The sequence below is a fragment of the Pecten maximus genome, chromosome 6 (assembly GCF_902652985.1).
Source record: "Pecten maximus chromosome 6, xPecMax1.1, whole genome shotgun sequence".
Classification (NCBI taxonomy): Eukaryota; Metazoa; Mollusca; class Bivalvia; order Pectinida; family Pectinidae; genus Pecten; species Pecten maximus.
Genome location: NC_047020.1, coordinates 38,106,827 through 38,126,901, shown reverse-complemented (window position 1 = coordinate 38,126,901; position 20,075 = coordinate 38,106,827). Strand labels below are relative to the sequence as shown.

General features: G+C 34.0%; 3 protein-coding genes across 3 annotated transcripts; 1 reads left to right on the top strand and 2 right to left on the bottom strand.

The window, feature by feature from the left end:
- Positions 1 to 6,149: 6,149 nt before the first annotated feature.
- On the top strand, positions 6,150 to 8,116 carry LOC117330178 (putative nuclease HARBI1; the record flags this gene model as incomplete). The annotated part of the gene is made up of 3 exons (XM_033888401.1): positions 6,150 to 6,278; positions 6,862 to 6,973; positions 7,482 to 8,116. Coding segments are annotated over 3 exons (627 nt in total), but the record flags the coding sequence as incomplete, so codon positions are not given.
- A 125-nt stretch (positions 8,117 to 8,241) lies between these two features.
- Positions 8,242 to 12,990, bottom strand: LOC117329709 (nuclear apoptosis-inducing factor 1-like). The gene is made up of 5 exons (XM_033887789.1): positions 12,564 to 12,990; positions 10,285 to 10,349; positions 9,713 to 9,850; positions 9,002 to 9,115; positions 8,242 to 8,559 (listed from the first exon to the last, which is right to left on the bottom strand). Exons 1-5 carry the CDS (start codon positions 12,725 to 12,727, stop codon positions 8,336 to 8,338), a joined length of 705 nt encoding a protein of 234 aa, XP_033743680.1. The 5' UTR covers positions 12,728 to 12,990; the 3' UTR covers positions 8,242 to 8,335.
- Positions 12,991 to 13,061: 71 nt separating this feature from the next.
- LOC117329708 (STAGA complex 65 subunit gamma-like) lies at positions 13,062 to 20,057 on the bottom strand. The gene is made up of 10 exons (XM_033887788.1): positions 19,943 to 20,057; positions 18,751 to 18,931; positions 17,983 to 18,103; positions 17,369 to 17,487; positions 16,463 to 16,572; positions 15,931 to 16,052; positions 14,790 to 14,974; positions 14,189 to 14,280; positions 13,841 to 13,952; positions 13,062 to 13,236 (listed from the first exon to the last, which is right to left on the bottom strand). The coding sequence occupies exons 2-10, from the start codon at positions 18,909 to 18,911 to the stop codon at positions 13,062 to 13,064; spliced, it is 1,197 nt and encodes a 398-aa protein (XP_033743679.1). The 5' UTR covers positions 18,912 to 18,931; positions 19,943 to 20,057.
- Positions 20,058 to 20,075: the final 18 nt, after the last annotated feature.

The window sequence follows — 20,075 nt, the reverse complement described above, 5'->3', positions numbered from 1 at the left end:
TACTCCCTCTCTAGGAAATCATTGAGTTATACTCCCACTCTAGAAAATCATTGAGTTATACTCCTACTGCATGAAATCATTGAGTTATACTCCCACTCTAGGAAATCATTGAGTTATACTCCCACTCTAGGAAATCATTGAGTTATACTCCCACTTGAGGAAATCATCGAGTTATACTCTCACTCTAGGAAATCATTGAGTTATACTCCCACTCTAGGAAATCATTGAGTTATACTCCCACTCCATGAAATCATTGAGTTATAATCCCACTCTAGGAAATCATTGAGTTATACTCCCACTCCAGGAAATCATTGAGTTATACTCCCTCTCTAGGAAATCATTGAGTTATACCCCCACTCTAGGAAATCATTGAGTTATACTCCCACTCTACGAAATCATTGAGTTATACTCCCACTCTAGGAAATCATTGAGTTATCTATGAGTAAAGGTAGCAATATTTGTGTGAGCAAGGCTAGGTAATTCAGCATTTGTCACTAATTTCTAGATCCCATATTGGGAGTCAATGTAAAAGAAACCATTGATTAGAATCAAAACCTTCATTAATTTGGTGATTAAACTTGAAATATGTGGCTTACTGATGACAGTGCCGCTCTACCAAATGATAATAAGAGAAATTCTCATATAGATAAGGTCTCAATATAGGACAGTATTAACATTAAGGTCAATATGTTTTTAGAATAAAGGTAGGATTTTCACAATTTAAACCTACTTAAAAATCAGGATTTTTAAAAAAAATGTTTCCAGTATATAGGGGATTTGGGTAAGACAGGCCATGTGATAAGATTTTCTGTCTAACCAAACATCCCCCACACAATGTGTACGATATCAATCTTGTCTATCCTGTCCCTGCTATTGTATACAGAAGTAAAGTTTTAAAGTATTAGTTTACTACCCTGTGGCTAGGGGGTCAAATTTAGGGACCAGTTCATTTCTATACCTATATCACCACCGTAGCTGTATCGGAGAACTTTAAATGTCTACAATTTAAATGTTCATTGTATGTTGGTATAGGATGTCATTCCATGACTGCATACATTCAAACAAAAAGTTTGAACTCATCTTTTTGGGTTTTTTTTTTTCAAATTTTTACTCCTAATTGGAAAATGTAACCAGACTGAAGTAATATATATATAAAATATAGACATGAAAATCTTTCCATTGAGCATGCTCACCAGCAGGACTTCCTGCCATTGGAGAATTTGAATTGTCATTCATAGGCTCATAAATGACAAGCAATCAACTATCTAAGGTTCTGATAATGTGTACTGTCTCCCATGGAAACAAAATGTACATGGTAGAACATGAGACAAAATTTGTTATAACCAAAAGACAATTGGACAAGAGGCATAATACACTTGGTAATCATAATTATATCAGCCAATCAAAAACAAGGGTAGCCATCTTGAAATCAGCCAATCAAAGACAAGGGCAGTCATCTTGAATCTGGACACAAAAGATGGATTTTTGATATGAAGTGATACACCAGTAATAATTATGGGGTACCATTTGACAAGGTCATGGTGCCAACAAAATAACTTACAACAATTATATAATATTGACTCATCAAACAAAAAATCTTGGTAGCCATCTTGAATTCAAAATCTTGATATCGGCCATTGAACAGTTTCAATTTTATGCTTTGTGTAGCAATCCCGCAAAGTATGAAAATATTGCTAGATAATATGATTTGAGCACTAACATTCTCAGCCAATCAGAAGTCAGAAACACAAGTACATGTAGGTATGCATTGGTAAAATTTTTGAAATCTAGTGTTTAAAAACTCTAAAACCAAAAATACATGTACATTAAAAATAGCATGAATTATAGACTAAATCTTATGCTATTCATGTACATATAATGTGTAATTGTGAAGTGTAAATATTCAATGAAGTAAGTATAATTCTTTGTCAAAAACAGTTTAGCTCTATAAATAGAAAAAACACAAGTAAAATAATTAAAAAATTAACAAGAAAAACAAACAATAAATAAACAAAATGAGGATGAAATAGGAACAATAGATTTAATATAAAGTTTTCAGATCTCCGAAGCAGAAAGTACACTGAAATATAGGATGATTTGTTTATGCTTTTTTTCTAGTGTCTCTGCCACTTTCTGATGACATGCCAGTGAGAGTTATCTCCCTTAGATTTATATCGCTTCGTCTGAGATTGCTATATCACAATCGAAATTGCTGAGTTTACTTGAATACAAATATACAATACAATATGAAATGAAAATTTAGACATGTATGCTTTTCAATTTTATTCATCAAATTTTCATGTGTGTTCGTCTTTAATTTGACTGGATACTATGCATAAATCATTTTCTTTGATTAGCTGAAGGTGGTCAATGTTCTGGTAATGAATTATTGAAAAACCATAAAAATTTCACACACATTTTTTCACACACAATTAGTTTTTTGATTCCAGATTCCATTCCTACTGTCAATGACTTAACCGGATAATCTAGTGTCCAGCTTGACCGAGAGGACAATTCATGCATACCAAACACCTGGTCAACAGGCTTTACTTGGCACGGTGACAACATGTATCAGGCGAATTTAACAAAACCTTCGGCATGAGAATCTGCTCACATCTCTTCTTTGACCTCATTCCTATAAATCAATTCTTTCCTAAAGACATCTTTTGATGCTTTGTATTCCATAATCATTTTCTCCTTTAGGAGACAGATCTTGTTGTTTTCTTTTGAACACATTTTCATTCGGCACAGCTGTTCACAACAGAACACGTTGGAGCAGCTCAACTAATGATTGGTCAATCAATATCTATGATTAATCAATCTCTGACATTTAACATTAAAAATAGTTCGTCACAAAGAAAGTCCCTCCTTCCGACACCGAGACTGGCACTCCTGCCATTAACAGTAGATATGATATAGGGTAACTGACAACTTAGATCCATTAGATTCAACAATTCCTTATAACCCGACAACTATCAGTAAGAACCGCTGATATGCTGCTGCAACGATTCCCGGCAGTGGGAATTTAAGCGTGATGCTCAGGCATAAAGACTCCATGCAGGTGAACACTTCTTCAATCGCAGAATTTTCTTATCATAATGCATTATCAATACAGTTATACTGCACATGGTATCCCACAGCTACCTACTCTTACCAACATGTGTGCAGTCTATTTCTGCTTCTGTAAGCACTTCAGAATCACACTTCTGTATCACTGAAAACATATACCAGTGTAACTGCTATGCAAGCGAACCTGTGAAGTTGAGGATTCATCACGGTCCCTTCCTATCACTGACGCAGTACAACAGGAAGAATATCACAGTGATTTCGCCGAGGAATTCCTTTATCTGCACTTGTCTTGCAATCTCTACATTTTTTATACTGAAACTCACATAAATAACGCCCAGTCAGCATAAAGTATACTGAATGTATACTGCCAGACAAAACAACATTATCTTAATCATATCCAGTATGGTTTCACTAGCTGCATAAAGTATACTGAATGTATACTGCCAGACAAAATAACATTATCTTAATCATATCCAGTATGGTTTCACTATCTGCATGAAGTATACTGAATGTATACTGCTCACAGACAAGCATACAAAATGCTGGTCAGTCCAAGTGAACACGGACATTGTAGTGTAGATGGATTGGATCCATGTCTGATATTTAGTAACTTGCTGGAATTTTTCTTAGCTCTTCACTTTTTCCTATTGTTGAAATAAAAAAAAAACACAAATAAATATTTTTTCAAAATCTAAATCAAAATTTAATTCTAATTCCAGTACTTTATACTTTTGGCACCAATAATTTTCAGCATCAATTTACATTTATCAATTATGGACATTTTGTGAGGTCAATTTAGTGTTAAACCGACCTGGTAGAATCCAATATTGACTGAGGGCGAATCAAATCTTTCCAGATATGAAATTTGTTTGCAAATAGATGGAATTGCATTATATTTATCCTGGTAACACTCATAACGGGAAATTTACATTAGGGCATTCTGCTGTCACAATGATTACCGGGGTATGACTTCATGAATACAATATTAACTCAGTGTTTCTAAAAAAAGAAATATCAGGTTAATATCACAAAATATTAACCTCCATGTGACCCTGCTTTAGCCAATGGTATTTGAGGAAAATTTGATATCTAATATTCACATCTATTTTTCAAAGAATTTTTTTTATTCTATTGAATTGGCTTTTTAATCACATTAAATTAATGGATAGATATATCTTTATATGTGACCTGGCCCCGCTTGCACAAAACATCTCAAACTGAGATTTGAGCTCAAATTGAGATTTGAACTCAAACTCGATCTCAAATTTGAGTATTTTCTCAACTTGGCTTTCACAAAGTACTTACCCAGAAAATCTCAACTCAACTTTTGAGTTTTTTCTCAAATATTTGAGACAGCTCAAGTGCAGTCTCAAATCCATGATGGCGATCGCTTACGCGTTAAGGAGACGACGAATGCGCCGGGATTGTCGTAGGTTCAGACCGCGCTTCAGGCTTAATTCATTCTGTGATAGGGAATATCGGGAACGATACAGATTTTCGTTTCAAAGTATCTTATTTATTTTAAATCTGATACGCCCGGAGCTTGAGACTGCAACTACGCGTAGCAAAGCTATCTCGCCAATTTTGCAGTTGTTAGTAGCGTTAAGGTTTTACGCTACTGGGTCCTTCTTTCGTCTCATCGGCGATTCCGTGGGTTTGTCCGAGGCATCGGTATGTCGTTGTGTACATAAAGTATCAGCAGCAATAGCAAGACTTGCTCGACGATTTATCACTTTTACAGACGACGTGAACACGAAGCAACACTTCTACAAATTGAGCAGTAAGTATCCACAACTTTTCCTTGTACGAAGTTGGCCTTGACCTTAGATTAAGGCGCATTTGATTGACTGTGTCGATAGGTCTATGTCTTGGCACCGAATTGTACTGGTCTCAAAGTGTCAAATATTTAGAAATGTCTGGTGTAACTAGCATATCTCAAGATGAAATTAACATCGTATTGTAATTGTTGAAATTTATAGTCCATAAGTATCAGGATACGAAAATTCCTCGAACGAAAACTCGGAGCATGCTAAACAAGTGCACCATATATCAGAATCCTTCAAAACAGACCGAGGCGAGGTGTTCCGATTGTAAAGAAAGCGTAAACAGTTGTGCATAATAGATGAAACCGGATTTGGTTAATTAAAGAAAACCAATTTAAATTGAAGTCTCTGCTTAAATCAAGTTATCTCGGATTAATAACCAAGGAAATACAAAAAAGCACATTGAAATCAAATTTAAATCAAATAAAAATAATTTATTCAACAACATCATTATTATTAATTAATGTTCCTAAATATCAATGTAGCCTTGCACACACCTCCCTTTGATATATATTTATCATTTATCATTATTTCATTTAACGAGGATGTTTTTAAGATTGAAACGTTATACATATCAATATTACAAATTTAAGACACAAAACGCACACACATACACATGTACCACTCTTTAATCATGATATTGATATAATAATAGCCTTTTCAAATTACTAATACTATGTTTGGTTTTAATAAATTAAGATATAAATAAATATAATCTAAATATACATTCATGTAAAAGCCACACGCAAAACACACCAAATACTGTAAATAAAAAAACTGAATTAATTAATAATTTTACTGTTCTTGTGGAAAAAATATAATTATAACTAAATTAAACTCATTCAATAAATTTCTAAAGGTGAAAACAAACTTATTGTACATGTACGTTCATTATTAGCAACTATTTTGTGTAAATATGGGTTTCTTAAGTTCTTTCCAATTTCTCTTTTTTTCAAAATGTAAGGAATGCTGCATGGTTAAGATTGAATTGAATGAGATATGCATTAAGTATTAATGCACAAAGACAACTCTCATATATATATGTAATAAAAATAATGTTCAGTACTTTTTACATTCAGTCATTCCACTAAAACCCCATATGCCACCCCCCGAAGCTTACACATGTACATGTAGATTGATTTTATATATATACAAAAAATGTAATACATGTAGATGAATATATATATCCTGCAGTGACTTGAGAAACAATAATATGCATGTACTTTTCAAATAAAATAACATTACAAATGAAAATAAAATGATTTAATTACAGGGTTCCCCAATGTTGTTGGGTGTTTGGATTGTACACATGTAAGAATTCAAGGACCCACAGAAAATGAGAAGGATTTTGTGAACCGCAAAGGCTTTCATTCACTGAATGTCCAGGTACAAATCATGTGACATTAATTAGTTTGTTGATTTGTGAATAAGTCATTAATTACAATTATCCCATGCAAATTTCTTTAACTAATATTAATTTCCCTAATTAACTCTGACACCTTTACAAGGATATACCAGGCACATGTACCATATTTGCAGAAAGTAATATACATTGTATACCCCTAATATAAACACACACACAGGTATACAAATTTGTCCTTTTAGTTCCTTTTCATTAAAGCTTATACATTTCAAGATAGGCCTAAATATGTATTCTCTCTCTCTTTATCTACAAAGACTATGCATACTATCTGTAGCTTCTATAGGAGTCATGACATGTCACATACAATATTGTCAAGCAATAATAGATATATAATTTAAATCCTGCCACATCTGAATACAATATGTAAAACATTTAGAAGACTGATAAAGAATATATGTCTGTTGTCGAATCCTGATGTACTAACATCATCTTGAACATGCAACCACAATTTGTTAAAATGGAAAACATTCAGCAAATTGTTTATGAAACACAAATATAGATGTCACAATGTTATATTTTAAAACAACTGCTTCATTTTTATTGCAGATGACATGCAATGCTGAGTTTCTAATAACTAGCTGTGTTGCAAAGTGGCCTGGATCAGTACATGATTCTCGGATTTTTAGGGACAGTCAGTTATGCAGAAGTTTTGAGAATGGTCAGTGTTGAAATACATATCATATTATGGATGAAGTCCTTGCTTAATATATACATGATGTAGTGTATTCAATTACACTTCAAGAATGTATTTCAGTTTTATGTCCTATTTAAAAACAGCCAGGGTTATTTAAGCATACCGGTTTGTGCCAGGTTTGGTGGTGGATACCCAGAGAAAAACCATCAACCTTGTCAGTACCTGGCAATCAATTGCACTATATATGTGGGTTTCAAACTCCTGACCAATAGGTAGCGGGCTAGAATGGTATAACATTTAGGGGCATGTACATTAATGACTCAGTCCCAGAGAACACATTTTAACCTTAACAAGTTTTTAAAAAAATAATTCTTTTTTTATTATATTCAATGACATATATGGCATAAAACGTTGGAAATTGAATTTTTTATATTATTTTGTATTATTAAAGTAGAATAACATCTTTAAAAAAATAAAAAGATGCCACGATCAACTACAAATTCTGACCCAGCTTTGTACATTTTGCTTTCAGGAACATATGATGGGCTCCTGTTGGGAGATTCAGGGTATCCCTGTAGACATTTCTTAATGACACCTTTCATCAACCCCAGCACCAATGAGCAGCAGAGGTTCAATAACTCCCTGTGCAGGACCAGAACAACTATTGAGCAGACATTTGGCATATTAAAGAGAAGGTTTGCTTGCCTTTCAGTTGGGTTGAGAGTGGCACCAACCAAGGCAGCAGGGATAATCATGGCCTGTGTAGTATTACACAACATAGCACAAGAAAAGAAGGAAGTGTTGAATTGTGAACATCAAAATAATTATAATGAAGTTGGAAATCAATTAAACTATGTTGGTCCTGATGCTGGTGGTGCAGGAGTGAGAAACCACATCTGTCAAAATAATTTCCGTTGATGAATTCTTTCAATACACACAGAATTAGAATACTGACATATCCAGAACAAGGTTGGGTTAATTGTAAGTTGTATAAAGTTTGTAATTAATTAACCTATAAAAAAGATAACATTCATCAGTCATAATTGAACTATTTTATAGACATAGCTAGCTGCATCATACAGATCCAACAATTTCAAAGATATATTGATATACATGAGATGTAAATTCCATTAAAGTCATTGATACATACAAGAATATGTAAACATCTGATGCAAGTACTCGCATACATATAATGATATTTTTTCAGTATAACTCTATGATAATAATCAAAATTTTAGACAGGCATACAAAGTAATTAAGACACTGACATTTTCTATGGGGCCCTAACCAATATCAATTCAATACATAATTAGCCATATATTTATCCTACTGATATGTAATTTTAAATGAAGTTATGAATTAATGAAAACAAAAATGAATTATAATTTAGGATTCATAAAGTAATGTTGGACCACATAGCTGACTTGCTTCGGAAGAGTAGTAATTCCTTTTTAATTTCAGTACCTCTATTTCAAGCTTCAGTTTTTCTTGTTCTAACAATATTTTCTTTGTTTCCTCTTTCACTCTGACGTTCTCAAGCTTGATGTTTTCCGTTTCTACGTCCCTGAAATCCTGAGCCAGGTTCTTCCTTTTAATCCCATGTTGGTTATCTACAAATGAACAGAATATTAAAAAAAAGTATGGTTATAAATCATATCTTTATGATTTTTATTTACGGTAGGCTTTATAATTGATATATGATAACATTTTTGGGTAATGCACTTTTTTTTTTTTTTGTAAAATATGGTACCACCACCTAAAATCAGTTAAATATTTGAATCAATATTGAATAAACCCCCTTTCTACTTACTTACTTTTCTTTCCTTTGTGACTTCCAAAGATTTCATTAAATATATCTGAAATGTGCATACATGCCATCAATTTCTTTTTTATAAAATTCACTTGGCTTTAGAAATTCCTTTGTTTACACTGTCTTGTAGCTCACTTTCAGTCCCTTACATTTCTAGCAAGCTACTGTAGTCAGATATCCCTATACTGTCATTTATACATGCTATCCTTATGCTGTACTATATAGCTAGCATATACACATACTCATTTTGCTGCTGAAAGTAGAAGGTCCAGATGTGTCATCAGAAACCACAGATAAGACACAGGTTTCCTCTGGATCCTGGTCCATTTCAGACAGTTGAAAGTTATAATTGGAATCTGAAAATATGAACAAAGAACTTTTTTTATTAACACTTCAACAAGTTAACTATAATGATAACAATTTTGACCCTTGCAATTGTTTTTTGTGTTATATTGTAATTCATAAGACTTAACTTAGTGCTTCCTGACACAGTACATCCAATTGTTGTGATGCATAAAAACACATCATTTCAGCAAAAGAAAAAAAACTGTGTAAAGATCTTACCCATTTATATATACAGTTTATGTGATAATTGTATGTCCAACAAGAGATCCCAGAGGGATCTTGGCACCCACCATTGTATGATCTATATTAGTCAAATGAAAGACTGATCTTTTCTCAGAGTTTTTCTTCTTTCAATATCATATACTTTAATAACAGGAAATTATGTAAAATTATTTCATCTAACTAAAATTGCAGCAGTAACAAACTTCAATTGTTAAAATCCAAGATGGCTGCCACTCGGCCATGTTGAAAAACTACTGACCAAGAGGAACCTGCATGTAACATTTGAGAAAGATCCCTTCAGTACTTATTAGATTTAGACAGACTGTCAAACAAGATTAGCTAATCTATGACAAAGAAATGCAGTCATTCAGGAGTACATCTAGTACCTTCAGTGTCAAAGTTGACAGGAAGGCCCACCACTTCCGGTCTTGAGCCAATGTTTTCCAGAAGCAGTGACTGACTTGCAGTGGCCTCTGTTTTAGGACCACCGCCAGTCTTTCTCATGTGGTCCACTGTCTCTTTGGCTGAAAACATATATTTTAGCCCCATGTAATGCATCAACACAGTAAAAATAATGAAACAAAAATTATTGCATATAAATCATATCTGTATACATTGTCTTTTTTGCTCTCGTGATTTCATTTACAGGTATAAATTCCGTATCTAAAGGAGACTGATTTATATTAGTTTACTACATTCGTATGTGGTTATCATTATTGTGTATGAATGAAAAGAATTAATTAAAGTTTAAATCAAATTCTATAATAATCAAATTGCTGAAATGAATTAAAAACATTTTGCTGAGTTGCAATTCCTACCTAACAAATTCCAAAACTCTCAAGCAGAAGAGAAGATTTAATTGACAAAGGATACCGAGTAACAGAATTGAAATGCAAATTTTCAACAAAAATACCATGCAAGTATATTTTTTGAATTTTTTTGTGTGAATAATACAAACCTCTCTGCTTAATATTAGAATACTGCTTCCTTACTTGGTCAGTGGATTTCTGGATTTGAGCAATGCTGAAAACAATATTTCATACATGCCATTATTTTTAAAATCAATATATATTATGGGGTGTACATATAGTTATCAGAGATACAGTTGTGTACCCACAACGTGAAGAAATATCTACTTCCATGGATAACTCATATAATGGCAATATCTATGTAAGACCAAACAAACATATGGAAGATGGAACAAAGGCCCTAAAAAAACTCTTGTATTAAAATCTGTAATCTATGCAACCAGAACGAAATTGATGATGAATTCATTTTTGAAGTTAATTCAGCAAAAACTGAAAAAAAGTATCGGATTCAACAATATTTAATTGAGTTTTGCTTAGTGGATACATAATTTGTATGTGTGTCCTGTATGTATGTACCAATGGTATGTAATTATCTACACTTTGAATGTTAATGAGAAAAGTTTTACATACAGTGTATACATGTACATATATATGGTGACGTTCTGTAAGTGAAACTGACAGTCCAGGGCTGGTCTAATGAGGATTCATATTAGTTTTGTTATGTTTGTAATTAATGTCTGGAATATTTTTTTTAATTTTTTTTTCCAAACACATATATACATATGTATATCATCATTAAATCATCATCATCACCATTCATCATATCTTCATGAGTCACCATCAATAATGTCTGGAATTTTTGGCAAAGTACTTCAACATAATTAACTGGGAAAAACTACATGAATCTAGTAAGATTTCAATTATTTCTATTTATTTTTGGTCAATGAAAGCTTGCATAAATATTCCTATGATTTGTGATAACAAAATAATAAAATGACAAAGTTCATGGAAAAAAAAGAACTTCTTTATTGTTCAGAATTTGGAAAAAGTTATTTGTATATATATTGTGTATATGAGTTGTTTTGCATAATTCTTCATTTAAATTTCAGACATTTGTAAAATATTTTATTCATATGCAAATACATGTATGATTACCTTTTAGAGTAAAGTTTTGTTTCACACACTGTCCCGTTGTGTATACCTCTATGTTTATTTATTCCGTACTCTCTATATATGTGCTTTCAGAGATGTGGCTTAATTATGGCGTTCTATTCTGGATATTTTATACTTTGTATCTCATAATATGCTGTCTCAAGTTTTGATTTCATTCCTCAGTTTAATTTCATCTATTTAAATTACTATCAAGATTGTTTTCTTTTAATGTACACTATATTAGTGTATTCTCAAAATTCTTACTCTTTGCTACATTAGCATATATATGTACATTACACTTCTCTATTGTGTTTTAATTAAAACTCTAGTAACACAGTGTCTATGTTATACTGGTGTTCATTCTCAGATCTTTATCTATTTAATCCATAAATCTGTGATGTAAGTTAAATCTATATCTGTGATTGCAACTATGTAAAGTGTTGTGATATATTTATTTGTTGTTTGTATATCTGTTTTAATTGATGTTTGTCGAAATACAAGCTCTTTCGAGCTCATGATACTATGTTGTGTATATTCGACGTAAAATGTTTCTTGCAATGACTTGTATCTTGTACATCAATGTGACTGCAAAATAAAATATATGTACATGTATGTTGAAAAAAATCTGATGGAAATCAATAATTTCTTTAAAAATATGTATATTTACTTGCATTTTCATTGCCTTTTCCTATTATGGTGCACACAAAATTTAAAATGGACTATAAAAATCAAGCACAACATTTCAATATCTCATACAGTGGCCACGTACATGACGTATACACATTGTACATATATGGCGCGGGAAGGATGTCATAATCAAATATTTTTGCCCAGGCAAAATCATTTTTTGCCTAGGCAAAATTCGATTTTTCCCTAGGCAATAATCGAAACAAAATTTTGCCTAGGCAAAAAGCGAATATTGCCTAGGCTGAAATATTTTTGCCTAAGCAATATTCGATTTTTGTCTAGGCAGAAATAACTTTGCCTGGACAATATTTAATTTTTGGCAAGGCAAAAATATTTAATTATGACATCCTTCCCGCGCCATATATACATACACAAAATTTTCTGATAGGTTTTGGGAATGCAATCAAAACCTACGACAGTTCCCGTAAGGCTATAGGTATCACAATTAAGTTATAATCGGTTTATATCATTCTATGAGATCTTACTGTCCTTATGCATGATATATCTATCTATGTATACCCTTGGTATAAGGTGACAGTGCCCAAATCGGATCACCAGTACATATTTTATATATATCGCATTTACTTACGCATTAACACTGAATGTCACCGCATCCCATGCAGCCTGTTTTGTCTCATGGGTCACTACGGACCCACGGAATTTGCCGAATAAGATATCTTCCCTTCTAACAACTTCCTCCACCAGGACCACCTTCTCCTTCTCTGTCCAATTCATGGCTCTTTTTGTTGCCATTATTACTACCACAAGTGCAGACGACAACTGCAGACGTCAGTTGACAGGAGTACGGGAAAAATAGTGATACGAAAAATAGCGCGACATGTCTTTTTCACCTCCATTACAAAAGATCTACTTTCACTTTCAAAAATAGCCGTCTCAGCTGAGACCGGACTCAAACTGAGTTGAGATTTTTCGTGAAAGCCATATTCGAGAAAATCTCAAGTGAGAAAAATCTCAAGGATTTGAGATCGATTTGAGTTTGAGATTTTGCTCAGTTTGAGATGTTTTGTGCAAGCGGGGCCTGGCCATAATGACAAACATAGAAACTATTGGTTTGATTTTTCTTTACTTACCTTTTCTTTGGTTTACTTGGTCGTGAGGTTATGGAGGGGGGAGACATTATGTCGGAGCCTGGTATAGAGGCAGGGTCTGTTATACTGTCACCACCCTCACTCAGCTGGGCGGGTGTCCGAGGTGGCTTCACGCTCCCAGGCTCGTCAAACACATCAAAACTCAGACGTGAGCTGAAAAATAAAATCAACAGGTCAAAAAGGTTGTATGACCCAATGTCAACATAACAGGAGAGAGTTAGATTAATGCAGTAATAAACCGAGTCTTCAAAACCAATACATTTGACAGTAAATGCAATACCTCCATAAGTAGCGAACATAAAAAATGCTACAAGCAAAGGAAAGAGGGTTAACAAGCATACTGTGCATTGCTATAGCATACATGCCCCCTAAATAGTGCTAAACAGCTATTACACCATAATGATTTTCAAAGAATCTTGTATTTTTTCAAAAATAGTGGGAAGTTGGATCAAAACCCCTTAGTGAATGAAGCCACTGGATCACTAACAAATTTTTGTTACGTACCATACACACAAGACGGGAAGAGAGGAAAACTTAAGCCCCCAACCCCACCCCACCACCAGGTTTCTCTAGTAGGGGACTAAAAATAAAATCTAGGGTAATTGCCCAAAACAATTCATCCTGGCAAATATTTGTCAGACAATAGTGCTGGAACATAGGGACTGAATGTCTCGCGATCGACAGTCGCTACCATGATGCTGCGTCTTATCAACAGTAAAAAAATTCAATAATTTAATTCTGTTCTTTTTACACCAACCTTGTGCCTCCTTCGGCAGATTCCGATTTCACACTCTGCCATTTGGAATCCATCTCTGTTGTAAGACCACTTGTTGATTCATGTTCAACAGTTATCTCAAATCCACTCAGACCTGTCAAAATTTAGGTAAAATTTGTTTAACAAATCAAACAAATAAGAAAATAGATGGTCACCGAAGATCTATCCCTGCCTCAGACCCCCTTACAGCCCCACCCCATTCAGTTTCTTTAATAGCCATTTAGATGGCTGTAAAAAATACCAATATTCAATAACAAATCACCAAAATGCAAAATCTAATATATTGACTCAAGTAAGGTTGATGGTCATCACTCAACACTGCATTCTCACCTTCCAATTGTAGTAACTGTTCCGCATCATTGATCTCATCATTCTCATCCAAAACAGGAAACTGAATCTCTGAACATGGCTCTTCTTTTATTCTTTGGGGAAAAAAGGGAAATACTTTTATTTATTTTCATTTTTAGTTTCTTTGATGATGTATGTCAGTTAAGATTTCTACCCTTATAATATATTCATAAAATATAAGGAAGCTACAGCATCAATATTTCTCGAATTTATATAAAATAATGATATAAATTCAAATGCCGATATTCAGAAATAAAAAGAAAGCTATGACAAAGTCCTCCCACTGAGTCTACAACATAATGTAATGATCTAAACTTACAGTTCAGCTTATATAGTGAATCATTACAGTTCAAGTTTAATTTTTCATCAATAAGACAATGTAAGGTTATGTTTAAAAAAAATCTAATGGTCAAAATACTAGGTTGAGATACTTTGTCATTTCCACTGAATTAACAAACATCACAAAACAAGATTTTTTTATTATACATTCCAATGATCAAAAATTGCTTTAATATTGTCAGCTTTGTAAAACCTGGACCAAGCGTTTCAGACCTACAGAATGGCCACCATATTAACTTGTTACCTTATGACCGGCACAGTCTCCATCTTTATCATGGTTGGTAGTTTCATCTTCTCATACTCAGTGACAAGTTGCTGGCACGTCTGTTCCATATTTTTCTGGTAGTTGATGATGTGATTTTGATAGAAGCCATGGAGTGTGGTCACACTACCGATTCCTACCTGATGGAACACCTCCTCCACAACATCCTACAACACAAAAGGGCAGAGTATTCAGACTACAAATTTCAAGTGTTTTTCTAAATAAATAATAAATATATTTAAAATTTATAATCTATGAACTGCAATCAAGTACAAACTGCAAGGAATACAGTCTGTTTATTCATTTACAAGATACTTTTTTTTTAAAGTTTTTAATTTGGTTTGGCAGAGTTGACTCCCTTAAAATTGATTTAAGTGGCATCACTACAATTTTTACCTACATACTTTTAACCTTATAGTTGACTTCCATATATGTTAACAAGGAAACCTGTCTAATCTGACACACCCTGCCTCTTAGACAAACCAAATTTATCAACTACACTGATAGTTGTCAGACTACACAGGTTTTATTCCATAGTTTTCATTGTGATGGATTATGATTCAGATAAGACAGGATGTCAGATTACATGTGGTTTCGTTTGTTTTTGTTAAAAGTCCTTTTTACAGCAAGTGTCATTTAAGGACGTGCCAGGTTTTGGAGGTGGAGGAAAGCCGGAGTACCCGGAGAAAAACCATCGGCCTACAGTCAGTACCTGGCAACTGCCCCACGTAGGTTTCGAACTCGTAACCCAGAGGTGGAGGGCTAGTGATAAAGTGTCGGGACACCTTAACCACTCGGCCACCGCGGCCCCATCGTCAAATTACGATGATGGCTGTTTGAATACACAGGACTTATTTCATCAGGATTCTGATCAGAAACATGTCAGCATACACTGTATTCAGATCACAGTTTTCACTGTAAACCTTTTCATTTTTGTGCATATAAATCATTTTTGGCCTATCAACATTATTGAGTTATATTACTGATATTTCACTTTTTGTGGACTTGATAACATTTCCTCTGTAATTGAAATTTGATGGAAATTACAGTTAACACAATATTTTACCTACTTTCATTACTATAATTAAACCAGAATCATTGAGCATGGCTCTGTGTAACCTACCGGGAAGCCATTGTATCCATGTAGGAGTCGGTTGTCCACTGCAGTCCGCAGGTGAGTGGTCAGCTGTTGAAAATACTCATGTGTGATATCGGTCAGTGTCTCCATGATTGATTCACTCGTGCCTTAATTAGGATCAAAGAAAAATAACATAAATTCCTTTACTATATAATTATTAACATGAACTTAAAATACGAGCAGGAGATGTCACAATTTTTTGTTGTCTGTATACGACAACAGTACAGAGAATGACATATACAATGTGCATGAAAGTGAAACCGAATCATGAAAATGTTTCACAAAATATATCCTTATACATGACAGATACAAACATCTTGACAAATGATTCCAAAATGACAAGTCAGTGATTTTCAGATAGTCCAATTCTGGATACAGGGCAAACAGCACACATATGAGTGCATGTTTGCATTGTACTCCCTAAAATAACATTGGTCAACTTAGCTTCAACTCAAAGTCCTTTGAGTATACATGCATGGTTTTTTGTTTTTTGTCTTTTTTTTATGTCTATACTTACTGTCATAACCAGTGTGTGCACATACGGCCGATACTGATCTCCGTAGAAGTTTCCTACAGGAAAGATCATCAATCTCCGGGGGTGGTTCACCAATTCCCTTCACAAAGTCACTGCAAAGTTCATATTAACAACAATGTTTATCAATAAACACAAAGTCAAAGGTCATATCTATAAGATTTTAAACCCATTTTTACCTTTTTCAACTTTTTGATTTTTAAGATGTCTATTATCAACGTTTAATGAGAAGATACTGTTGAAGTGTTCAAATCCATTTTAAGTTCAAAAGCGTACGCCACAAAAACATAATGAAATATTTTCGACATCATTGGGAATCTCTTTATGTATTACTATTAGTCTACATTACGTTCTTTCAATATCCAAAAATGGTGTTTTATGATTTATGATATGTCCTAGAATTGCATGTTATTTATTTTGATAAAAGAATGCAAAGATTGAAATTAAAAGAAAGATATTTTGATTAATGTATGTGTCGGTCTTTGTCATTCCCACGTTTATATATTTGTTTATAATTCTGCAAAAAGACATTTCATAATACAAATAACATACCGGTATAGTTCCTTAAAGCATATCAACATTCTGAACACTTAATAAGATAAAAAAAAATATATAATTATTTTATGTGTAAATATTCAGAAAAGTTTAAATAAAATCATCAATTAAATTTTAAAAATTCACCAATAAAAATATATTTTAAAAAATCATCAATTGAAATACAAAAAAATAATCATTAGATAAAGTATCAAATAAGATACAAGAAATACTAAGTTATCTCCCCTGGACAATTTAACTCTAGCAAAGGTCATGTTCTAGTGCAGATAAATTCACCGTGTGTAATTAATCTTTATCCCTCGGTCTGAATTAATGTGTTACACTTGTCTTACAAACCTCTCCATTTCCTTTAGCATGAATGGCACTGGTCCCTGAACCTTGTGTTTCGGCAGAGAGCCAGTGAATTCTGGGATAGGTGGGGTAGCTGGGTATGTTATCTCACTCTCTCCGTTTTTCTACAAAACAATACAGGAATGGTCAATCACCGTGGCAACCTTGATACAGAAGAACCTGATCAATGACCTCAGAGCAACCATATGAACTTCAATACTTATATATATGTGTGATCTATTTTTAAAAATCATATTGTCAATGTTCCATGAGGGATTTGACATATATACATTCATGATTTCAAATTTTGAAACAGTACAGAATTTTTTGACAAACCATTACCTTAAAATGATGTAATTTATCTAACCTACCATTTCTGATGGATAAGTTGGATTTTTTGTTTTACAGATAGAAATCATCAAAATAGCATTGATATTTCTATGTTAAAATTTAACTCCAGAAGTATGCTAGATTTCTTAAACAATAGAATGATGTCTGATGTTTATTATTTTTTGACAATGAACAAGCTGAGTAAGCTACAATGCATTGTATGCCTAAGAAGGATGTTACATCTATGTTTTAGTACAACAAATTATCAAACCATTGACAAGAATACATACAACAGCTTCCTGTTGTTGTTGGACGCTGGAGATGAGTTGACGGAGTTTCTTGGCATGTTGAACAAGTCGGATGGTGTGTAAAACGATGGGGTCCATTTCAAACTGTTCACTTGGCAGGGGACTGAAATCAATAATGGCAAATTGCTGGTACTTGCAAAATTTGGACCACCACCAAAATATTTTATTAAATTTATTTCAAAGATATTACTTTGGTATCTGATTGATTCTCTGAGAACCTTAAGTTGGACTTCACTTAAGGAGAATGATGTCTGATGAACAGATGGTAGGAGTTTGAGAGAATTCAAAACATATCGATAAAATATATCAAACATGTTATTAAATGTGGCCTGGAGGTGTGTCCTTCTATTAGAGGGGTTTAGCTGGACATGATGAAAGGAAGGCGGGCAGTATCATTGTTGAACAATATAAAGGGCTGTTGACAATGGAGAGGATCATACTACATGCATTATGTACACACATATAAATACAAATAGATAAGGGATGGAGCATCAACACAAAGGATTCGGTAAACTTGTAGGTTTTAATATGTTTACATGTTTCGGATGGCTAGGCCAACCGTCATCAGAACCCATATAAATAGTTTTTGTGGGTCTGGCAGGAATATATACATGTACTGGTATGTTTATTGTTTGGATGGTGGCAATATGTATATGTTGAGAGAGTACAGGTGTTCATAACTCATTGTGGGGTGAAAGGTAATATGTATGTTGAGTACAGACTGGGGTAACATGTATGTCGAGTACATACTCATTTGTGGGAGGATGATGTCTACTGGAAGGCTGGTGAAGTCTTGGGCCCTCCACATCCATCGGACGAGGTTTCGTCATCTGCTCTCTCTCAATGGCCGCAATCCCTGAATCTGTGTCAGGAAGACTGGGCAGTTCACCCCAATAAGTTGTGGATGTCATTCTTGGTTATAACTTTATCACTGAAAGATCAAAAGTCGTTCTGTCATTTAGAAACGGGGAGATTTGTATCCTGTTGGTGAAACACATATATCTTTTCACCATTAAAAATTGAAACAACGATGGAGAATATATTGTTATAAAATACTTGGCGACATGGTGACTTACAATTTACAACATACAACTACTTGCTGATTTTTTATAGATAATTCAGCATTTACAATTAGCTGATAACATATCTGCACGAAGTTTTATTGCAAAATATCCATACTTTTATACAGTCTTTTCCAGAGAGTTTCAAACATATCAGCTTTTTCTCCTTTTGAAAAATGACAAGTTTTTTGCAGTTTACATTTGAAACTCCTGTTGGTATACATACTAGATATAATTGTAAGAGGAGTGGAAAAATGCACGGCCAGACCGGGGTTCGAACCCGGGACCTCCGAACACTAGCCGGATGCTCTACCAATTGAGCTACCTGGTCGCCGATTATCGACCCGGTCCAGTTCTGCTACACTCTTCCCTCCTATTTTTTTAAGTCTTCGACCCTGAAGACTTCACAACTCACAACCCAGGTTCGGGTATCTCCTTGTCAAGTATTCACCTCACTTGAAACAAGGTTTGGTCACAGGCACCAAATGTAATAGGAGTGAAAAAATGCACGGCCAGATCGGGGTTCGAACCCGAGACCTCCGAACACTAGCCGGATGCTCTACCAATTGAGCTACCTGGTCGCCGATGATCGACCCGGTCCAGTTCCGCTACATAATAAACAGGGAATATATGGTGCTAGAACTTCATGCCAGTAAATTTGGTCAAGGGAACACTTCTCATTATTTTACAGGCTTCCGGTTAAGTTCAATTTATTGTATATTGACATACATCAGGCTTTTAAAGTGATCACGACAATAATGGGAAATCTCACAACATCCTATCTGAGTAAGCCCGTTTTAAATTTGTTAAAATAATTATTAATATTGCGAAGTCAGACAGAATATTGTTAGTTATATGTCTAGCTTATGTATCATGCACGCCATGTAATCTTAAACTGGAGCGAACATCTGAGAGGCAAACCTAAAATAGACTCTGCCAACCTCGGCCGGGCTCACAAGTCAACAGCAGTTATTTAACCGGAAGTTTACAGTGAAGTGCCCGTAGTCTCGGGGA